The sequence below is a fragment of the Pleurodeles waltl genome, chromosome 1_2 (genome assembly GCF_031143425.1).
Source record: "Pleurodeles waltl isolate 20211129_DDA chromosome 1_2, aPleWal1.hap1.20221129, whole genome shotgun sequence".
Classification (NCBI taxonomy): domain Eukaryota; kingdom Metazoa; phylum Chordata; class Amphibia; order Caudata; family Salamandridae; genus Pleurodeles; species Pleurodeles waltl.
The window spans coordinates 985,987,543-986,011,593 of NC_090437.1; the positions used below are offsets into that span (position 1 = coordinate 985,987,543).

Here is a 24,051-nt window from a genome sequence, read left to right on the forward strand (position 1 = left end):
ATTCCAGTTGCTGTTTACCTGCTCGTTAAAGTTCAGTGCATACCACACAGGCCTCGGAAAACTTTAGCCCATGTCTTGCAAAAAACTGAGCGCCAGCGCTCACACTGGATCCTTAGACCAGTATGATGATGTGTTTTGCATGTGCCCAAAGTCAGGGGCCTAACTCCAGGGGGTGTTTGGGGTGTTACACCCACCTAAAAAATGTACTGTGTAGTAAATAATTGAGTACAGGTGCTTTCAGTCGGTAAAGTGATGTGTCTGTCCATTTCACCTGGGATTTTTACATGACCACACTGAAAAAGACGCATTCACTCGTCTGTTTTTGAAGGCCTTAAAAATGTTGATTAGTTTGAAAAATATTGCGTTTTAACTACCCCTAACAATCGGCACTCCTCTCTCTTTCCACTACCCCTTATAAGCCCCGCTTATGTCCCACTTCTCATATAATGTGTTACAACAAGATTCCCCAATGGGATTGTTGGGGAATCAGAAGCTCACACCCCTGCCCAATCAGACTGACCAAGCTAGGCCCCTGTGAGGAGGTCGATCATTCTCTCGTGGGGTTCCTAACATATGGAACTACCTCCCATTCTCCATAAAAACATATCTGCCTAAAGCCCACTAAGTTTTAAGAGAAAACTAAACAACTGGCTATTTCACAGTGAACAAACTGCTTTTATATCAATACACCTTATTCAAAGCTGCCAAGGACAGAGGCAGAAGATTGTAAAATTGCATTTAATATACGAGGCTGTTGTAACATCAAGTGTTCTTTCAATTATGCTATCTAGTGTAACATATCGACACAATGATGTCATCACACATAAGATATCCTCACAGTAGAGACATTTTTGAAATTTTCATTTTTTAAAACGGTGAAAATATTGCTCTATATGCAAATGGTATAGATGTGTGGATTATATGTGAGCAAACGTTGTGTACACGAGTGTCAAGTAAGTGTCAATAAACAAAGAAATAATAATGTAGAAATATAGCATTCTATAGATTTTGGTACCGCTTGTTTGACCATGACTGGACAGCCCGTTCGAATTTGAAATTAAAATAATGATCTTAAAGCTTTACTTTATCTCGACCAGGACTGTATTCAGCAACAGAAACTAGAAGTTGAAAGACAGACACTTGCATTAATGCAAGAAATGAACAATGAACTTAAAAGGATGAAACTGGAGAACAGGACCAGAGGTAATATATATGTAGAGAAATTTTAAAATGTACATATCATAAATCATGTATGGTTCTGTTATTGGCTCGAGGTGCACTTTACTCTTCCATCATTTTAGATACTGGGACCTATGTGGAAATCTATCAAAGTACAAAGGATCTTACAAACAATATTATACTAAGATGTATGAACATAATGTACATTTTGCTGTGGAAGGTGCCAACACCAGGGGCCTAACAGGCCCCTGCAGCTCCTGTGGCTCAGGGGCGGCCACCAACCCTTCAATGCCGCCACTCTTTCTATTGAGCAAAAGACCAATATTTGTGAGATATCAGGGGCTTAGGGGCCCTTCGTCACATACCCCATGAGGGTCTCATTATTTTGTGTTACGCCACTGGCCACCATCACAACTGGACAAGTGTTAAAAATGAGGTCTCTGGTTGGCAGTCAGTTTGCACTTTGTCCAAGGAGGGACCCTCACTCTAGTCAGGGTAAGGGAGTTACACTCCTAAAACAACCCCTGCTCACCCCCTTGGTAGCCTGGCACAAGCAGTCAGGCTCATCTCAAAGGCAATGTGTAAAGTATTTGTACCAACACACACAGTAAAAACGGTGAAGACACTTCAAAATGGACATCACACCAGTTTAGAAAAATAGGTAATATTGATCTAAATCAAACAAGAACAAAACAACAAAATCCAACATACACAAGTCAAGATATGAATTTTCAAAGTGAAAAAAGTCTTACTTCATAGAAAACAATGGAAAGCCTTGATTTTACACAAAGAACTTGGTTTGCGCCAGTATATAAATCCACACTGGCGAGCCTGCGTCAGAAAAGTAAGTGATGCGTCGATTCCTTACTCACAAGTGAGGCCGTGCGTCGTTTCTTCTCCGGTCGGGTAGGCGATGTGTTCTTTTTCTCCCCGCAAGAGAGTGGTGCATCAATTTCTGGACAGGGTACCTCGGATCCACACAGGTTCACGATGAGTTTGATGACCAGCAACGATGCGTGATAAATCCGGTCACACAGTGTTGGAAAACTGCGCTGCGTGGGGTTTGTGTTCTTATCAGCAGCCACAAGCAGGTGATGCATCGTTTCTCCAGCTGTGATGCGTCAATCTCCCAGCCGTGATGCAGGTGGGGCGTAGATTACAGCCGTGAAGCAGGTGACGGGTTGTTTTTCAGCCGCGTTGCGGGTGATGCATCAAAATGTTCCACGCACAGCAACCTGTGCTTGGATTTCTGTCCTTTTTCTACCAGCTTCAACTTTCAAGGGCCCAGGGACTGGATGGGGCACCATTTGGCAGGGCAGGAGTCTTAGCAGAGAGTCCAGGTGGTAGCAGAGGAAGTCTTTGATGGCTCTGAGACTCAAAAACAGGAGGCTAGCTCAATCCAAGCCCTTGGAGATTCTACACAAGCAGGAATATACCATAGACAGAAGCAGCAACTGCAGGATAGCCCAATAAAGCACAGGAATGTGCAGCACTCCTCCTCAGCTCTTCAGCTCTTCTCCTTGGCAGAGGTTCCTCTTGAATCCAGAAGTGAGCTGGAAATCTCAGGTTTTGGGTCCACTACTTATACCCCTTTCTGCCTTTGAAGTAGGCAAACTTGAAAAGAAAGTCTCTGTTGCTCACAAGATCCTGATTTGCCCAGGCCTGGCCCCAGACACACACACCAGGGGGTTGGAGACTGCATTGTGTGAGGGCAGGCACAGCCCATTCAGGTTTAAGTGACCACTCCTCACTCCACTCTAGCTCAGATGGCTCATCAGCATATGCAGGCTACACCCCAGCTCCCTTTGTCTCACTGTCTACAGAGGATTCACAAACAGCCCAACTGTCAGTCTGAACCAGACAGGGAATACACAAACAGGCAGAGTCCCAGAATGGTTTAAGCAAGAAAATGCCCACTTTCTGAAAGTGGCATTTTCAAACAGACAATTTAAAAAACAGCTTTACTAAAAGCTGTATTTTTAAATTGTGAGTTCAGAGACCCCAAACTTAATATCTCTTATCTGCTCTCAAAGGGACACTGGACTTTAAGGATATTTAAAGGCAGCCCCTGTGTTAACCTATGAGAGGGACAGGCGTCACACCAGTGAAAACCAAACTTAGCAGTATTTCACTGTTAGGACATGTAAAACACCTCAGTACATGTCCCACCTTTAACATACACTGCACCCTGCTCATGGGACTACCTAGGGCCTACCTTAGGGGTGCCTTACATGCATAAAATGGGAGGATTTAGGCCTGGCAAGTGGGCACACTTACCAGGTTGAATTGGCAGTTTAAAACTGCATACACAGACACTGCAGTGGCATGTCTGAGCCAAGTTTACAGAGCTACTAGTGTGGGTGGCACAACCATTGCTGCAGGCCCACTAGTGGCATTTGATTTCCAGGCCCTATGCACCTCTAGTGCACTTTACTAGGGACTTACTAGTAAATCAAATATGCCAATCACGAAAAAGCCAGTTGCACATACAATTTACACAGGAAGCACTTGCACTTTAGCAGTAGAAAAGTGCCCAGAGTACCAAAAACAGTAAAAACTGAGTCCAGCACATAGTCAAAACATGGAAAGCAGAGGCACAAAAGACAGGGGAGACCATAGCAAGGATGCCAGGTCTAACAACAAGAAAGACCACACAACCAATAAAATCTAGTCTAGAAGTGACCTCCCTGGATTTTGAAAATTCAAGTGAAATTCAAAAACACAGAAGCGCTGAGTCACGTGGGTTTTCTTTCCCACACGATGAAAGATTTGCAGTTTTTGAGAATGTTAATACTCAGGAGAAATCATTATGGAAATACTTCAGAAGCTCGTTGTGCTTTGTTCTCCCCATGTTTATAGCTCTGAGTGTCCTGGTATTCGGAGACCAACAGTGCAATATATGGCATATTACCCCTATCCGCTTCGGTTACCTGTTTCTATACATGATATAAGCTATTCCAGTTCAACCTACTGCTTGCTTCAACCTACATGACATATGAGACAGTTTTGCGCTCAATTTCTGTGGGACTTCCAAAGGATGGCTATGGTACTGAGAGCCGGGTGTATCGAAAGGTTTTACCCGTGCTGTATCTATGGGAAAACGTGTCCGTACATGTGGCCCTTAATCACTGTGTGAAACCCGCCGCAAATATACTGTCTGCACCTCCCCTACATTTGTTGTGCACTTTTGTGCATATTGATACAGTATGGCAGCCATCTTTCTTCAGTGCCAGTGAGAGGTTTGAAGAACAAAGAAATTCTCCATATCTTCACAAAGATATTTAAGTCACTTCAGTTCACTTTGCAGGTTTCAAGCCCTATTTTTTAGGAACTATTATCACCTTCATGCTAATAAAACATGGTCAATGTTTAAAAAAATCTTCCAGATTTGGGTGGAAGCAAACTCTGCTTTATTTCCACGTAACACACCGAGTGACAACCTTTCAGACCAGACTTGGTACATTGTTACGGTTTAACAGGCTCCTTGCTAGTAGCTGAGCTTCTTGTTGCGAAGCAGCATTGGGTATTGCTTTAGCATGCCACTGGAATTCAGCATGGCAGTCACTTTCAGACCTACCCTGATGACCTTGGCAGTTCTTATACCGAAAAATGACATACCTGATAACCTACTTCATATGGGATTCAAAGATGTGGAAAGTTGCTATTGGCAGGTAAGTGAAATGATCTGTTTTATACATGCTCAGAATACGTTCTATCCAGAATTTTGACAACACATTGTGGCAACGATAATACATAGAAAGTTGGACCAGTTCTACATGCATTGCACCATATGACTAGTATGCAAGCAGCTTGCATTAATGTAAAGTAAATATGATGTCAATATTATAGTGAATCTAAAAATAAAAATGTTGTTTGTTTGAAGAACTTGTCTTGTTGACATTGGTCAGTTTTCATTCATTAGTGTTTAGGGTGATCACTATCAATATGTTAGCTACTGATCTGAAATCTTGCGACGTTGGAGGGACTGCACTCCCAGCAACCTCACTAACACAAAGAAGGAGGCGTAGGAGGAGGACCCCGCAGAGCAATGCCTGTTAAATAAATTGCTTTCTGATAACACCTGCTAAGTATCTCTACTTTGGATAATGAAAAAAAACCACACCTCCCATCATTTTCAGGCGACCCTCCTTAAAAACCGGGACATGAGCTAAATTTTCCAAAGTGTGCTGGGACAGCTGGCAGAAAACTAGGACTGTCCCGGCCAATCCAGGATTCCGGGTCACCCTATTAATAACAAGTGTCTCAACAACCACTGCGCAGAACCTTTGGAGGTACTTTAGTCCCAGCAGCATCTTTAACCCAAAGAAGGAGGAGGGGGAGGGCCACGCATGGCAATGCTTCTAGCACTATAAAGCACATTTCAAAACTTTTGCGCGGGGTGTGCGGGGGCAAAGCCTGGGCCAATGGCAGGCCAATCTTTGCCCATCATCGCCAGGAGGAGGCTGGGCCACCATCTTGGTTTCACCTCTGTTCAAGATAAATTCTTTTTTTTTTTTTTATTGAGTATTTTGATAGTGTTTTTCCACTAACTGACTGTCGGTTTGGAAATGGAAGCTGCTGTTTCCCTTTGGTATTGCGAGTCGCAATTTGCGCATCTTCTCAATCCGCAAATTGCGACTCACAATAGCAAATGCACAACAGTGTAACTCACCCTATTTGTGATTCCCAATGGGGTTGCAAATTATCTACCTCATTAATATTCATGAGGTAGGTCGCAATTACGACCCCATTGAGAATTGCCGCACTCACAGGGATGGTGGCCTGCTGGGGACAGCAGACCACCATGTCTGTGACTGCTTTCAAATAAAGCAGTTTTTTTTTTTTAAATACAGCCCATTTTCCCTAAAGGAAAATGGAATGCATTTCAAAAACAAAAATGAAAAGTTTTCTTTTCATTTTTTCAGAACAGGCAGTGGTTCGTGGGACCACTGCCTGCTCTGGAAAAATATTTTCACATGCATTCACAAAGAGGAAGGGGGTCCCATGGGGACCCCTTCACGTTTGTGAATGGGTTACCACCAATTTGAAATTGGTGCTAACTACGATTGTTTTGTGACCGCATTCACGGTCACAAGACAATCATACATCGCACTGCGACTCGCAGTTAGCAAGGGAAAGCCCCTTCCTAATTGTGACTTGCAAACCCTTTTTGCGATTCAGTAAAGAGATTACCGAAACGCAGAATTGAGTTTGTGCATCGCAATATGCTTTTTTCCTGTCGCAAACGGGCCATTCAGAAAAATCTTTGTACATATGGCCCTAAGTGATGTAAATGATTTAACTGAGAAAGTCGAAACACCTCTGACACAGGAAGGGATTGCAACTAAAGAGGACAAATCTCCAATAAAGATTATTCAATTTTACCAAAGAAAAGCAAAATGCTCTTGCGCTAAACCTGTACTGAACAACAATACTAGTGTTACTTCAAATGTGATGGACTCAGTCAATCCAAGCTAACCAACCATTGTCTCATTGGCTTCAACTCAGAGCACAGATACTCCTTCTAATTATACTCCTATTGAGGATTTGATAACGCCCTCAATCCCTTGCTCAAATATGTTGCGGAACTCCATCCTGCTGGTGACACCATCACAATAGCAGTTGCGGGGCCTATTAAAGTACACATTGTTTATGCAAGAGATATGTCCAAAACATTTATATGCTTGAGTATTTAAAAACTGAGTATATCCTACTATTAACATTCAGTCAATTGTAAATATACATTTTTAATTTTAACTAATTTTATCTATTGGGTGAATTATTGTTAACAGTGGTTCCCAACCTTTTGACTCCTGAGGACCCCCACTGAATCACTGCCAGAAGCCGGGGACCCCTCAGCAATTTGTATGATTTAATTTTCAAACATTAAAACAGAAATTCACAAAAAATGCACAAACAACTAAACATCAAACAAACACTCGAATTACTAAAAATATAATTATTTTATATTGAAAAAATATGCAAAATTGAAAAATTGTAATGGGAAGGTTAACTCAGCATTTCAGCAACTAAATGTTCAATGTTTGGTTTTATTTAGGAAAGCTGAATCCTCAGGTCAAATTCTACATTTCCCAAGCGATTTCTGTTTTTATTTTCTAGGTACATAGGATCTGCGAAAGCTTTTTCATATCAGTATACGGTGGGGAAAGGAAGTAAAAGCATTAGGACCTCATCTCTCTATAGCAGTGATACTCAAAGTACGGCCCGGGGGCCGCATGCGGCCCTCCTGACATTTACATGCGCCCCCCAGGTCAACAGCAGCACTGTGCTGCTGTTTATTCGACTTAGCACCAGCACTAAAAAATGTTAAATAAACTATCAAGTATTTTATTGGAAGCTAATGGAAAAGGGAGTAACTAGGGTGCCCTGGAACTCAACTTTAGTTCTGACATCAATGCGGCCCTCGGTCACCTCACAGACCAAACAGTGCGGCCCCTGGGGAAATGTTTGTGAGTACCCATGCTCTATAGCCTCTCTGTCACACGTGTTTAATTGTTATTTATAGCACCTTTCATTCCAGTGTAGGGTGTGGGAGCACTTTACGGCAGACTACAAGGTGTAGTACTCACATGTCATCCACACTGGTAGGCATTTTCTAAGAGTGCTTGGTCTGGAGAAGCACAGACTCGGGATTCAGAGCATAACATAGTGGTTAGCATTCATTTTAATAATAAGGATGCATTTTTACACAAGCAACCTTTTTTTAGTAACATAAGAATAAAGAAAGACTGGGAAGAAAACAACTTTCTAATTTGTGCCAGGCTGTTTGCATGCAGCTATTTTATGACAGTTCATAGCTCACAGTGCTAGATTACGATTGTAACTTATGCACTAACAAAAGAATCTCTGTCAAAAAAGCAGTAACCCACTGTGCTATGCACATAAAATATTGTTTTTTTTCATGACACAGGTTCTTTGCAGCAGGTATACTAATCCTCTGTGCTACCTTAGATGAGTCAAAACTGACACTAGACAAAACTCCCATCTCTCTCCAGCAGGTACATTAATCACCAGGGTTATCTTGGCGTTTTTATTTTTGTCCAAAAGCTGCTGGATGTACAGTAAATTTTCAGTGCTTTTAAAGCTCCTGCAGAAATGAAGCAATAAATGTGAAAACGCATATTTTCCTGTCAAGAGCACTAGCGCCTTCCTGCCGGCCCAGGCCTGCGGACCCCATGGGAATGTGCCACAGACTCCTGGGGGTCCTCGGATCACAGGTTGGGAACCGTCGATTTATAACATTTGCATGCTATAAACTTGATTCATTGACTGACTGATCTGAAATCCGTTGTTTGATTTGATAGTTTATTGTCCTAGACTGCTTTAGATTTTGGACTATTGCTGCAGTTGAGTGCATGCAGCCTTGGCCATAGGGTGACTTCGGGTTGGCATGTTGTTGTCTTAATACAGCTGGATTTGTTGATTTACATGTTTGCGTGTAGGAAGGGGCTTCAAAAAAAGCAACAAATATTTGTGTGTTAGGTGAACAGCTAATGATAACTTATAAAAAATACAGGTCCATGTAAGCTCCATGAGCAGTCTCTTTTCAGTGGAAAAATAGTGTCTAGGCCAGGTCTAGACTGGGAACCCAAAGCAGTCCTGGCAATTTTGTCAGACCAGCTCCGGGGGCAAAAGGGTGTTCAAATGTGAAGCACTGCTGCTTTTGTTACTGGAGGCCGATATTGCAGCACTGCTGCAAAACCAGACGACGTAACACAAGCATTTGCAATGCAATGGGTCTCACATTTGCTTGGGTTAGAGCTATTGGCGTTGTTAATTCCTAACCGGACTTTTCTTGCCAAATAAATTGAAAATGAAAAGTAAAACATTATTTGACAAAAGCGAACCGATTCAAAGTGCCATGGCCGCCATGAGCATGAGCGCAAAGGAGAGACACAAAAGGAAAAATAAATTTGCTCACACGCAAACATATTGCCAATCATGCAATTATCCATGCAACAGGGTCAGTCTGCAAGGCAGTAACAAAACCTACCCAAGGAGGGACAAATGTATAACATTTACCATTGATCACAAAGGATTTTGGAAAAGCAAGCCCAAGAACGAGTAGAAGTGATGGGCGTTCGGTAGGCGTGATTAAAAGCCGGCAATACTTACAACAGGTCAAAGGGCTTGATTGCTCAACCTAAAAATAGAGAAAGACTTCAGCAATAAGGGTGTAGGGGACAGAAAAGGACAGATGGAGAAAGAAGCAGAGAGAAATGGACTGAGACACAGAAAGAGAAGGCTAATTATAGGGAAAGAGGAAAAGAGCAACAAAAGAGACACACTGAGAAACAGGTGAGGTGCAGCAGAGAAAGAAAAGTAACTGTTTAATCAGGGAATGGGATGGAGAAAGGCTGGAGGGGCGATCCAGAAGGGGAAGGTATGGGACAAAAAGATGGAGAACTATTGGTAGTGGAAATTCAATATGAGAAAGGAGAATGATAGAGACAAGTGAGGTGAGTGATAGTGGTGGGGAGGATAAGAAAACAGAGTTGGTTCAATTTAGGGTCTCCAAAACAGGTACTCCATCTACCCAGGATCTAAGAACATTTTACAAGTCTCTGTTTGATACATAACATTCAGCACTTCTCCAAAATGTAAGTGCAGTGAGACATCACTGTCACATTCAGTGCATGAGTGTCTGCCCACATGTTACAAACAGTGCAATCTCTCCTATCTGCCTGCACTATGCACAAGGTAAAAACATGAGACTCTTATCGATGCCAATCAAAAGCACTCAGTTAGCACAGTGCACTATCTTCTCCGAGTGTGCCTGTCTGACTAAGCCCATGGTGCAACCTTTGCACTGCCTCCTTCGGTCCATTACATCTGCAGATAATAGCTCTGTGCACACAGTCCAGTGTCTCCTCCCTGTGTGCCTGTCTGACTAAGCAATATGGTGCAACCTGTGCAGCCCATGCTACATTTCATTACACCTGTCCACGTTAAGGACATGGTGCAAACAGTGAGGTGCCTCCTCCGTTTCTGCATGTCTGCCTGAACTAAGCACACAATACAAGCAGTGAAGAGCTTTAGGTCAGTGCTTTTCCCCTTCGTGTCTCCCCAGTGTTTACAGTCTCTGTCTGCCTACACTAAGCACCATACAATAGTCCAGTGTCTCTGCCTGTGATGTGACATCACACACTTAACACACTGTACGAGCAAGAAAGCAGCGTTTCCCCTTGTGCTGTCTTGAATCACTAACCATGAGACACACAGAGCACTATTTACAACCTGCTTGACTACCCTAAGCACATGAAACATATGCAGTGTTTACCGTTTTAGCTGACCAATCAATGTGAATGACTTAATGAAACCTACAAACACCTCAATGTTTACAGTCTGGCAACGCTAAAAGGCACACAAAAGGAAAAGTGAAAAGTAAAACAGTTGACATAAGCGAGCCAAAAGGTCCACAGCTGCCAAGACCGTGTTCTCTAAGGAGACACACAAAAAGAAAAAGAAGTTTGCTCGCAGTTAAACATATCAGCAAACGTGCAATTATCCATGTAACAAGGTTGGTCTCCAAGGTGGTAACAAAACCGCCCCAAGGAGGGACAAACTTAAAGCATTTACAAACGATAACAAAGGATTTTTTAAAGTCAAGCCCATGAACGAATGATAGTGATGGGCGTGAGGGGGGGGCGTGGTTAAAAGCTCACATAGATACCAAGACGTCGGAAAAGCAGCGCTTGCGCGTTGCAATGCTCAACCTAAAAACCGGTTCCAGTAATAAAACCAGCCCTCAACGCTGAAAAAACCACCCCACCCTTCCAGCCTCCCAGGGAAATGCCTGATGCCTTCTATGGCCAGTCCAGCCACTGGCCTAGACTTAGATCATCCCACAGCTTCTAGTAGGATTACTCACCAGCTCCTGTTTTTTTTTAAAGTTGGATTTCTGGCAAATGTGTATTTTGAATATTATTAGTATGCAGCCAAACTGGACACATACCTAAGGTCAATGTGTGGTAGAGCATCCTACCCGTATGAAAGGTGAACTACTCAATTAGGCCCCTAAGATATAGCATTGTGTGTGTTTTCAAATCACCATTTTCTGTATCAACTTTAGATCCAACAGTCTAAAGGGACTACAGTGTACCATACTGCATAATGTTTTTCTTACGAAATTCCAAAACATTTATATAAATAATGCAAATTTGAGCTTTTGTAGCTAAATGAAGCAAGCTGATATCTTATATTAGTTTTTTTTACCCCAGCATACATCTCAAATAAATAATCTCACAACTGACAAGCAACTGAAAATATCCATCAACAAGACACTTTCTGAGTGAATCACACTCTGGCTAATCTCTCATAAGACTGTGTTTTTTATGCAAGGTGTGCACTCCAGTAAAAACAAAAGTTATATGAAATCACGCAACATGAGCTTTAAAGAGATTTAGCAAATTGTGTGAATTTCTTTGCCATCATTAAAAATGTACCTAGGCCTAGATATAGGGAACATGGGCCACATCACATTTGATGGAGATGTGTTCTCCTTGGAGAGATGAAAAGAGCCATCAAGCATTACATTTCTGAAGGTTATGCTTCATATATACTGTAGTCTGGCTGCAAGATTTTAACTTATCTTTAGAAAATGGGATACCAACATTTGTAAAACTGCAAAGTGCAGTCTGAAGCCTGTGTGTTGGTCTTTCAACAAGTTTATTCTACTCCTTCACCAAATAGTTTTGTGTCTGCTGTAGAAAATCAGAGTGCAGAATTAAGGGGAATAGAGGCCCAATACGTGATGTGAAGTGTGACTGAGCTTCTACAAGTCCCAACCCATTATTCCCACAAAAGCCACCAGGTATTTGTTAGGAACCCCCGCTCGCTCTTAGAAGTATGGCTCAAGTAATGAACTGAAAATGTCTACACCATACCAGTTAATAAAACACAAAGTTAATCAGAAAAATATCACACAGTAGATGGCATTCAGATACAGGGATCTAAATTTCTAAAAAAAAAACACACAAACGAGCCCACCTTGGAAAAGAGTGGTCAATGTTGTCTGCAGAAATTACATACTGTTGAAAAAATGACAAAGGTGGTCATTACAACCTCGGCGGTCTTTTTACAAGACCGCTGAGGGACCGCCGTGCGGAAGACCGCCAGTAGTGGCAGTTTGCCGCTCGCCGTATTATGACTGTTGGCTGCTCTCCGTCCTTTTTCCGACGGAGAGCCCCAAACAGCCATACTGGCGGGCGGCGGGGAAGTGGAAGTTGCTCCACCTTCACCACCACGCCAACAGAACACCGCCCACTGAATCACGTCCTGTGATTCGGCGTGGCGGTGTTCTGTTGGCGGTGTGGTGTCGCGGAGCAGCCCCCATGGCTCCCATCCCCTCCCGGAGGATCGACGGAACAGGTAAGTCGATCGTCCGTTAGGGGAGGGGGGTGGGGGGGTGTTGTGTGTTGTGTGGGTGCATGGGGGTGTGCGTCTGTGTATGTAGAGGGTGTGTGGGTGTGCATGTCTGACTGTGTGTGTGGATGTAGGCATGTATGTCGGTGTGTGTGCGTGTGTGTGTTGGTGGTGCCTACGTGCGTGTCGTGTGTGTGTGAGTTCTGTGATGTTGGGGGTCGGTGGGGAGGGGGGCCCTGCCACCTTTGGGGGGGTAGCAGGGGTGGTGGGGGTGTAGGGGAGGGAGTCGCGGTGGGGGTGGGGGGTGGGGGAAACCCCTATCAGTGCCAGGGAAGGAATTCCCTGGCACTGATAGTGCTTACCGCCATGGATTTCATGGCGGTTCCAACCGCAGGCAATCCACGGCGGTAAGCCGGGTCAAAATACCGCCGGCGGTATAGTGACGGCCGCCGGGCTGGAGACCCAGGTCTCCAGCCCGGCGGGCGGAACGGAGAACCGTCGGATGATCCGCCATGGTCATAATAAAAAAAAAAAGACCGCCAGCCTGTTGGCGGTCTTACCGCCGCTTCTCCGCCTTCCGCCAGGGTCATAATGATCTCCAAAGTGTTCTGGCGAAGTGTTATGGTAAAGATCTAGGCACCTTCTTTGGCTAATGTAGGGATACGGGGTTTAGTGTACCATTGTATTTTGCGGTCCAAAACTTAGCAATTCTCAAAATCACAGGCTTTTGCGAACTCAAACTGCAAGGAAGTAATGTATCAAAGGTATTGAGAGACGCATTATAAATCACATTTAGGAGGGAACATGAAGAGGGGAAACTCTCCTAACTGTGAGAAAGAATTAAATGTATCAATGGTTTGGAACCTCAGTTGTGGCCATAGACCATTACAAAGTTACTGATTCTCAAGATGGAGTGTAGCTGTGGGAATCACATCAGACAGCATAGATGAAAGCAGGTACCGCTCCCCCCAGAAGCCTTTCCTATTTTCACATCCTTTTGTGAGAATATGGATTCGACCCCTAATGTTATTAAAAAAGCTCTAAAAACTGCCCCATAGGATAGCATTGAGAAATAGCATTCAATATTGTTCTATGGGAAATGCAAAAACAAGTTTAAAAAAAAAGACAAAGTATTTCCAAGCTGGTGACTGATATTTAGGCATCCTCTGCTGCAAACAGATAAACGAACTCAGTCGGATATGCGTGTAGCTTAATCTCACTGAGAGTTTCTACTTTACATTTTTCTGGGGGAACAGGACAAATTTGATTGCTGTCTCTGACAAGGGCATCACATGGTTAGATAAAAGATTTCGGATGGATAAGACGTTAGTTTGGGTGGGAAGGATAAAGAGAGGGAACTAAGGGCCAGATGTAGGAAAATCCTGAATTGTGAATCACAAATTATGAGTCTGAGCGACTCGCAATTTGCGAGTCGCAATTCAGGATGCAGGATGGTGTCCCTGACATCATCTGCGACTTGCAAGGGGGTCGCAAAGGCCCACCTCATTACTATTAATGAGGTGGGTCGCAATTTGCGACCCCCTTGCGACTCGCAGCGCTCACAGGGATGGTGGCCTGCTGGAGACAGCAGACCACCATGTCTGTGACTGCTTTTAAATAAAGCAGTTTTTTTTCTTTTTTGTAATGCAGCCCGTTTTCCTTAAAGGAAAACAAGATGCATTATAAAATGAAAAAACCCTTTCATTAGTTATTCCCATCCCAGCTAGATAATTTGTCATTTCCCTGGATACAAATTGCACCCTATTGTCTGACACAATTGTTTTGGGTATTCCTCCGTCCATGAAGCCTCCTCCAAAAACTGTTACTTCTGCCGTGTTCACTTGCTCCACCGCTTTTATCATGAACCATTTGGCATGATAATCTACCAACACTATGATGAATCTACTCGTCAAGCCTAATCTAGAAACCATACCTATAAAATCAATAGGCAACTTTTCTCAAGGTTTTTCAGGAAAATCGATTGTTGCCAATGAAGGTTGTCTTAATACTTTAGATTTGTCACTATTTCCACATGCCACACAATTTCTTACTCTCTCCTCCACCTCTAAATCCATGCCGGGCCACCAGAATGATTGTCTCCCTTTTATCCTTGTAGCTAATGCAAAGATCAATCAGTCTTGAGTTCTTCTTTCTCTTTATTTCAAGAAGTAATTACGTATGACATCTCCAGCAGAGCTCCTCTCCTCTCCAGCTCTCTTTGCATCTGCCTCACATTCCATATGATCTGATAGCTAACCATCACATTCTGATTCTCTACTAATATTGATCATGTGATATCTTCACAGTATTATTTTGACTGCTGACTTGTTTTTGTTCATGGTTTTAATTATCTAATAAAATAAATTACTTCTACACTGGCACATAGGACACCACTGGACATGGGAAACATAAAGATGGTACTGGAGGCCTGATCTTGTAGGGGGGCGATGGTGTGCCTCTGCTAATCAGAGCTGTTCTTCTCCTTGGAGTGTGGTAATCAGGAGCTAGAAGAGGCAGGTTAAGAGGACTCTTTCTATTATATTGCTAGTGAGGCATCAAACACCATTAAAATGGCTACGTTGCTGCAAAATATCCCATCTTATGACCCATATAAAAACATGTGCATTGCTGACAGCAGCCGGTCTGAGATAGTCTGTTCTTGGTGAATGCACTGCAAGGAAACGCTAGAAGCCTCTATTCTTTAAAATAAGTCTGGAACACCAGCTTAAACTCAGCTCTGCATACGGGACCATCCCTGAGCATATGGGACTGCTTTACCTGGTGCTCTGCCTGCAAGACTAATGACATATTGAGCACATGAGGAAGCACATGTGCTTATACCTGATCATATAAGGCTACCATAGCTACACATTGGGGATACACTGAGCATATGATGGTATTCCAGAGCATATGTCTCTTTACCTGCAAACGTGAGGCTACACCGAGCATATGGGGTCTGAGCTTATTGGGCTATAGATGAGTATTTGAACAAACATGTACCCACAAATAAAAGGTAATTTGTCTTCTTACAAACATACACTTGTTGGACTTGGACCTTTCTGCGATGTCAGCCCCAAACTTTTTGCCTTCACCCACCTGTTTGCTGAACCCATTTTTGTTGGCTTTTAGGATTCTGCACACTTTACCACTGCTAATTAGTGCTAACATGCTGGGCTCTCTTCTTAAAACATAGTGAATTGGCTTATGCCCAATTGGCATATTTAATTTACTTGTAAGTCCCTAGTAAAGTGGAAAAACCTGTCCCCAGGGCTTGTAGATAAATGCCACTAATGGGCCTGTAGCACTGGTTGTGCTACCCACTGAAGTAGAACTTTAAAACATGTATCAGGTCTGCTGTTGCAGCCTGTGTGTGCAGTTTTAAACTGCCAAGTCAACCTGGCAAAAGATTTACTTGGAGATTTGCAAAGTAACCCTTTAGAAAGGTCCAAACCTTCCTTTTCAACATATGTAAGGATAGGCCCTGGAAAGCCCAGAGGGCAGGATGCAATGTACCTAAATAGTTGAACATGTACCTTTTTGCTTTACATATTCTGGTAGTGAAAAACTCATACCTTTGTTTTTCACTACTGCAAGCCCAACCTCTCCCATAGGATAGCATTGGAGTTACATTATTACAATTAATAAGATGCAATTTCCAAATGGGAGCAGATAACTAGCTCATGTTTAGTGTCTTTGGAATTGTAATGAAACTGTCAAAACCATGGCTGCACACGTGCTCTAGGGCCCACCTGATGCCAGAATCCATGCATTACTGTTGCCACCACACAGTCTTAGTCCAGAAACTGCCATTTGCAGAATCTAGTAGCTGCTGCAGTGCGCTATACGCGCATTATCTTTTATTCATGACATTGGTCCCAAGTATCTTTATAACAGCCATCTTGGCCGGGGCACTTTGGGCATGGCACATTGGGCGGGGCACTTTGGGTGTGGCACTTTGGGTGTGGCACTTCGGGCGGGGCACTTTGGGCGTGGCACATTGGGCAGGGCACTTTGGGTGTGGCACATGGGGCGGGGCACAAGTCTATTTAAGTGACCCGCTCACTTCTCACTGCTCACTATTCCGAGGATCTTGTGAGGACCGGAGCTTTTCTGTTTGAAGTCGGGTGTTTCCATGTTCCTGCTTGTTCACCTGGGATTTCCCTGTGTTGAGGCATTTAAAGCATCGAGTAGCAGAAACTCAGGGCTGTAAGACGGATGGTGGTTTCTAGCTTCCATCATCCGTTTTCTTATTTGAGAAAACTGTTTAAAGGATGATATTCTTTTTTTTGGAGAAAGAAGTGATCTTTGGCAATCAGCTGTAAATAATTAAATTGATAACAAACTAAGCGAATGTTTTGCTGTTACAGCGTTACCGCTTTCTCGCAGTCACTTTTCAACTTCAGCAGCTTACTTGTGGAGTCGCTCGGTAGCAACAAAGATACATTGTATAAGCGCGATTATTCAGAAGAGGTTTAAATGGTTATGAATAAATGCTAAGGCAATAATTTGAACTCAAGGGAATATTTGATTATGGTTAATGTAAAATACGGACACAAACTGAAATCGTGTATCTTGGAAAGTTTTTGAAATGTGAAGTAACATTTCTTTGAGGGAAAACCGTGTTAACCTTTCATTTCTTGAAACTTACGAAAGGCGCTATGATTTACTATTGTTCCAAGCGACTGCTGGATTTATAGTTGACAGATTCCGAAGAGTTCTGTGATTGATATTTCTCTGTAGTATCTGTAATTCTTGTTTCCGCAGGTCTCCTTCCACGCTGAACCCTTCCTTAACTCACTACCCCCCACTTGGCCACTCTAAGACTCTGCGCTGTTAAGGTTTGTAGAGTTGGAGCTACCAGGAGGTGGGCCTATTGGCAACAACGTGTGTACCCTGAGGATTTGGTCTCTCTGACAGAAACATCCTAACTGACGGTGAAGTCAGATTTTAAATTACAATTTAGAAAATGCCACTTTTAGAAGGTTTGCATTTTCTTGTCTTAGCCAGTTAGTGCCTGTAGCATGTCTCTGGATCCCATGGCTAGGTGTAGTTGGCAGCTGGGCTTTATGTATTCCTCCCAGACAGCCACACTCAATAGAGAGCTTAGGTGTGCCTGGGTGGGCCACCACTGTGAATATGGGAGGTTGGAGCTGGGCACAGCCCTACTTACTCTTGAATAGGCTATCTTGCCTTCAAACAAAGGAATGCATACCCCCTTTAGTTAATCTGGAGCGAAGACTAGGAAGGCAGGATACCTGGGGACTTCAATGGGAAACCTCTAGAAGCTCCCCCCACCTTCCAGAGGAAGGGCAACAGGCATAAATATTGGACCTCAGGCAGCACCAATTCATTACATGTCTGGATCTGTTGATACTCTGCAAGGAAGAAGGACTGCTGTGCTACTGAAAAGACTGCCACTCTGCTTAACTGTTGCTATGTAGGACTGCTGCCCTGCCATACCGACCTGCTGTCAGCTGTCCTCTTACCCGGATGAGAAGGACTGGACTTGCATCTGTTGAACCCAAGACCCTAGAGTGACTCCAAGGGTCAGCTTGCTAGCCTCCTGACTAGATCCTCGGGGACAGAAGACTCCAACAACTTGACCCAGCACATGGACTCTGCCATCTGTGAGTCTACTCTGCCAACTGGTGCCACCCCAGTCCAAGACCCTAAGAAGTGGGCCTAAGGTGATCTGCCAACACCTGATGTTCCAGTAGAACTGACACATCTCATCTGATGTGTGGGGCAACCCCTAGCGAAACCAACGTATCACCACTGCCACGTGGATAACCCCATTGCAAAGACCAACATTGCAACCCACAGCCTCATTGGAACCGCTGCTGCTCTATGCATCCACAGTGCAGGCCCTCACATCCCTCATCGACAGCAGCCTCGATGACGACTCCGGACTCCCCAACGCAGCCTCACAGCTCCTCCGAACCAATGGATTGCCCTGACTGCGCGCCGCATCCTGGATGCCAGACTTCGCATGCCAAGCCCTCATCAACTAAATTGGAACTCCCATTACAGTCTTGCAGCATCTTGAAGCCAATGCATCGCTTCAGCTGTGCAACATATCTTCGACGCGGGCTCCTGCAATGCTCCGCAAACCAGGATGTAAGGTACTGTATTCAACAGGCCTACCTAAATCCCTGTAGCCAGCCCATGTTCCATCGTGGTCAGCCTCAACTTGAGATTTTGTCCCAATCCAGCGCAACAAGATACCCATAGTTGGTTCTTTGTGCTTTTTGGTGCTATTTTAACTGGAATCTTTAAACCTGCATATCTATCTTTTTACTGATATTTGTTTTTGGTCTAGTTATATTTATTAAAAATAACTATGTTTTCACTTTTTTGCAGTTTGAAGGATTACCTAAATACTTTGCACATTGCCTTTAAATCAAGTCTGACTGCTCTGTGCCAAGCTACCAAAGGTTTATTTAGGGTTGGCGCGTGCCTCACCCTGAGAAGGTTTGTGGTTGCTGCTGACCAGGGCTCACAACGCAGTCAACCAGTAACCCAATTTCTCACAACATTGGATTGAGGGGGGGAATTTCTAAGCATATGAGCATCCAGTTATTCTCTGAAAAAAACTGTATTAGTCAAAAACAAGAATTATATGCAGTGGTGCATAAATCATTAATTCCATTTTTGTCTCCAAAGTTTCAAATGATCTAACCTGCCACAACAGTGCCTCATGACTGAACAGCACCACAACCCAGCCAATATTTCAGAATGTCTTATACACATAAAGATGAATGTAGAACATCTTCCACTGCCCGAACCTGCCAACAGATTACTCTTTGATGATTCGAATCATATGTCAAGAAAACACAACTTTCATCCAGCAATCTTGCCTGTGGCAAGAGCTAATCTCAGAAACCAAAGCTTCCAACCTTGAAATATTGAACGCATTACTTACCAAACAGCTCCAAATCCATTTCACCTACTTCTGTGTCCGATGGTGCTTACTTTAAAATATGCTGTATATTGAGAATCTTGCAATTTTCACTCTGAATTTTACCATGAGTGCTCGGCCTAACTCCGCTGCACTATCATGCAGTTATGACTTCGCCAGAACAGGTAAAGATACAATGCAAGCAAATCAATCAAATCACATGATTAAGAAAACCTGACCTCAAAAAGCATGTTCTCAAAACCACTACATCCGAGGATTGCCTTCAAGCTACTTTGCTGTACATGCTACTGAACTGTACATAGAACATAAAGGCTATTGATAAATAGGTGATTATGTTTAGAAACTAATACCTAGACCACAATAGTAGCACGCGCACTAATTATTGACAAGAAACAGCAAATATTCTGGTTGCAGAGGCGTGGTTCTCTAAGGTAAGTACTCGGAAATATGGAGCTGCCTTCATTATAACTTGCATGATGGTGGTAGGCAACAATCTCAAATTCAGAAAGATACATAAGGCAGAGAAGAGTAATAATAAGCAACAACCCTTGTGTCATTTCAAAATTATTTGCATTCATAACTGCATCTGAGACCTGTTGTCACAATCCTTGGAGTTAGAGATAGCGCTCTCCTTGAAGGTTCACTCACTCCCTGTAAAGACTTGAAGACAGTGAAGGGAGACTAAACTCGGGAGCAAAAATGGGATGAGAAGGCAAGAGAGGAAAAACACTTGCTCCATTAGGTTACTTGGTAGAAAACATGGAATGTACTCCTAGGACAACAGTCTCAAAGAGCATCACAAACTGCAGGAAGGAAGCACAACTAATCTTCCAATAGAGGGAGAGTGACAGTATGCTGCAGCCAAAGTATATCACTTTACAAGAGTCACTTACAACAAATATGAGCTTACCCAGTGCGGCAAAGAGTTTCCCAGTGAGTAGCCCCCAGGCAAACAAGAAAACCTGCCCAAGAACAGAATGTAGATGGGAGAAATTGGTTTGTTTGTTTAATGGGGGATGACCAATCAGAAGAACCAGAGTTATGAATTTTTTAAGTTTTTAGTAAACACTAGTGCCTTAAAAATCAAAGCACCAACCACAGACATTTAGTCACACAAAACCGATTCAAAGTTGAAAAATATGGCTGACTGCGATGGAGTGTGGGCCAGATGCAAGAAGTGGATTGGGCCCAGGTGGCACTTACCTTCAGAACTAGAAGAAATCTTGATGAAAATGTTCTGAGAAGGTAAAGTTCAGCGGGGCAAAGCTGCAGGTGGTGTCTGAGCAGGAGGCATCATCAGGGAGCTGCTGGATGAAGTCATGGTGAAGAGGGGGTCATTAGGAGTTTGGCAGATAGACACATCTGTCCGCCAAACTCCCATCGAAGAGACTGACACAGTGCTGGTGGTCTCCCAACCGGCCCCATTACAACTTTTCCACTAGGCTGGCCGGCAGAAACCAAGGTTTCCGTCAGACAGCCAAGTGGGAAAGGTGCAGCAACATTGTTCCTAGATCATAATTGAGCTTGGGGCAATTCTGCCACACGCAGGGTGCACCAGCACCCTTGAATTACACACTGTCTACATAGCAGGCAGTGCCTATTTCAAGTGTGCTGGGAAGGGGGACCCCTGTACTGCAGGGCCCCGGTGTCCCCCTGTACTTGTTCTCTGCCAGCTTTTTCATGGTGGTGAAACCGCCATGAAAAGGCTGGTGGAAAACAAGGTTGTAATCAGCAGGGAGGCACTGAGTTCAGTTCCACCCTGGCTGATTACAACCAGGACCGTCATCATTCTGTCGGGATCTTGGATCCTCGCGAAGACGGCGGTAGGTTGGCGGGTCTGCCCACCAACCTCGTAATGTGGCATTCAGGACTACCGCAATGGTCCAACCGACATCACGAGTCTGGTGGTCTTGTGACTGCCAGATTTGTAATTGGCCATTAGGCTCTTTTGGAAGTCGAAGATTTCCAATAGGATGAGGCAAGAGGCTGTAGCTGACAAAATTCCAGAAGGTCGGAAAGCCCTTTGGTGAATTACAGCTGAACAGGGTTTCCTGCTGTGGATAAGAATATTGTGTAAGCTACCACGAAGACAGGCTGATGGGTGATGCCTCTTGGGCAGATAGATGAGCAAGTTGGTCCCATTCTTCTCCCGGTTCTCTGAGCAGTTTTTAGCCCACAAATGTATAAGTCACAAGTCAAGATTTTGGCTATCTAGGCAGGTTTAGCACCCCTACCAAGAGTCCAGGACTGGAGGGGGACAACTTGGAAGTAGGCCTCACTCAGGTGGGATCCAAGTGCAGGTTCAAAATGGTAGGAGCCTGTGATGTCCCTATGGCTCTGAACAGGAAGCCAGCAATCTAGTCCTCAGAGTCACTCTGGTAGTCCTAGGTTCAAGTGATATAGCAGGACTCAAGCAGTAGAGCAGGTCTCTGAGCGTTCAAGGCATGCTCCAGACAGCAAAGCAGCCCTTCCAGGTGCAGCAAAGCAGTCTTGTGGAGTACACAGCAGGCCACTGCAGCAGGCAGTCCTCTGAAAGTCCTTACACAGGTACCAGAAAGTAAACTGAATAATAGGTCTGAGGGTCTCTTTTTATACATGGGGCCTTATTTGAAGTAGAAGATGTTTCTAGTAGTGTTCCTTTAAAGTGCTTGGAATTTTCTGTCTCCCCTGGCTCTAGGCTGGCTGCAACAGCAATGCAGTGGTGACAAGTCATCTGTGTGAAGGCAGAGCACAACCTATTCAATTGCAATAGGGTCTGTGTCCAGCTCTGCCCCTTCCCTCATCCTACCTCAGATGGCCCATTTAGGCACACCTAATGCCTCTATTTTTTTACTGTTTGTGAGGAATTCACAAATTCCAGCTGCCAACTACTCCCATTCATGTGACCTAATATAGGCTGCAGGCTCCAAATAGCAAAAGACAGGAAGGTACCAACTTTCTAAAAGTGGCATTTTCAAAATTGTAATTTAAAATATGACTTTAGTTTAAAAGATGATTTTTTATTACAATTTCATAGATACCAAACACAAAATGCATACCTGCTCCTAGTCAAAAGTTAGCAAATATTAAATTCAATAAGGCAACTCAATTTTATCCTATGGGGCAGATGGTCCTCACAGTAGCGAAAAAAGAAGTTACAAGTCTTTTCACTACCTGGTCATGTAAAACTTAAAAGTGTATGCCAACCTTTTAATTACAATGGACCCTGCCCTATGGGCTACCTAGGCCCTACATTGTGGGTGAGATATATGCAGGGCCACTGGAATTATGCGGCAGGAGAGGGCCAAACTATGCGGTAGGGTTGAGCAAATTATGCTGCAAGAAAACACAAATTATGTGGCATAATGTGGCACATTTTGTAATAATATTGTTTTATTATGTTGCCATTTTTAAACTTGGTGACACTATCTGGGCATTGGTTGAACTTCATTAGTACTAGATTATCACCTACATATAGGAATAAGCAACAGAAAGATGGCCAGTCCAGTTTTGCAAAGGGCCTTCCACTAAGGAGAAGCACAAGTTACTACATAACTTATGAACCGTTTGAGCTACAACGATTTTCTTTTGTTAAAATCTGAAGAATATGCGGCAAATGATGGATTATGTGTCAAATGTGGCATATCTATAATTATTTGAAAATTGCCACAGCCGTACAATCACATAATTCCAGTGGCCCTGGTTATTTAAAATAGATGGGAAGTTTAAGGCTTGGCAAGGGTTTTATTTTGCCAAGTTGAATTGGCAATTCAAACATGCATTCAGGCCACAACTGCAGACCTGGGACAGTTTGAAGGGGCTACTGAGGTGGATAGCACAATAAGTGCATCCGGTCCAGAAGTAGCATTTAATTTACAGGCCTTGGGTATATGATATACCATTCTACAAGGAACATATAAGTAAATTAAATCTGTGAATCAGGTTTAAGCAACTTTTACCATGTTTAGGGGAGTGAGCACCTTAGCACTGGTTAGCAGTGTTGAAGTGCACAGAGTCCTAAGTTCAACAAAACCGAATTTCAGCAAAAGTGGAGGGAAAAAGGCAAAACGTTTGAGGAAAGACCACCCTAAGACTGATAGGTCTAAGAGTAGAGTAGAACTTTTCAGCACTGGTAAAGCTGTGATGTACTTATAGCAATGGAAGATCACAGGATAAAAGTCAGAGAGGTAGTAGCACAGGAAGCACCAAGGGGAATCCTAAGAAGGAACAAAATACCAAAAGTGCAGTATCCAAATCATGGGCAAATAGACACCTGCTTTCATAGCAGAGAAATATTTATAGTGCTCTTCATAGATTTACCTGGAAGGACCCTTGACCAATCCCAATAGTTGCAGTTTTCCTTCTCCACGTGTGAAGTTTCTAGGGTCTTTTCTGATCTGCTAGTCTCAAAGATCTGGACACCTGCTTATATTTAACCACTGATGGTGCAAGCCTGGATCAATCTGTCATTGTATCCAGGAATGGGACAGGACAGGGAATGATCCATGTTTGAGTGCGGCTGCAGTGGCAGTCAGTTTCACAGCTTTAGTGGCTGTTTTCTCCACTCTTGCAATCTTTAATTCTAGTAC

The 24,051-nt window shown here is 43.5% G+C and overlaps 1 protein-coding gene across 1 annotated transcript in view; it reads left to right on the plus strand.

The window, feature by feature from the left end:
* The window catches only part of LOC138246875 (uncharacterized), a 204,523-nt gene that overhangs the window by 91,462 nt on the left and 89,010 nt on the right, over positions 1–24,051 (plus strand). Inside the window, exon 9 of the mRNA XM_069201626.1 lies at positions 1,098–1,203. Coding sequence (XP_069057727.1) covers positions 1,098–1,203 — 106 coding nt within the window. The remainder of the gene's footprint in view (positions 1–1,097; positions 1,204–24,051) is intronic.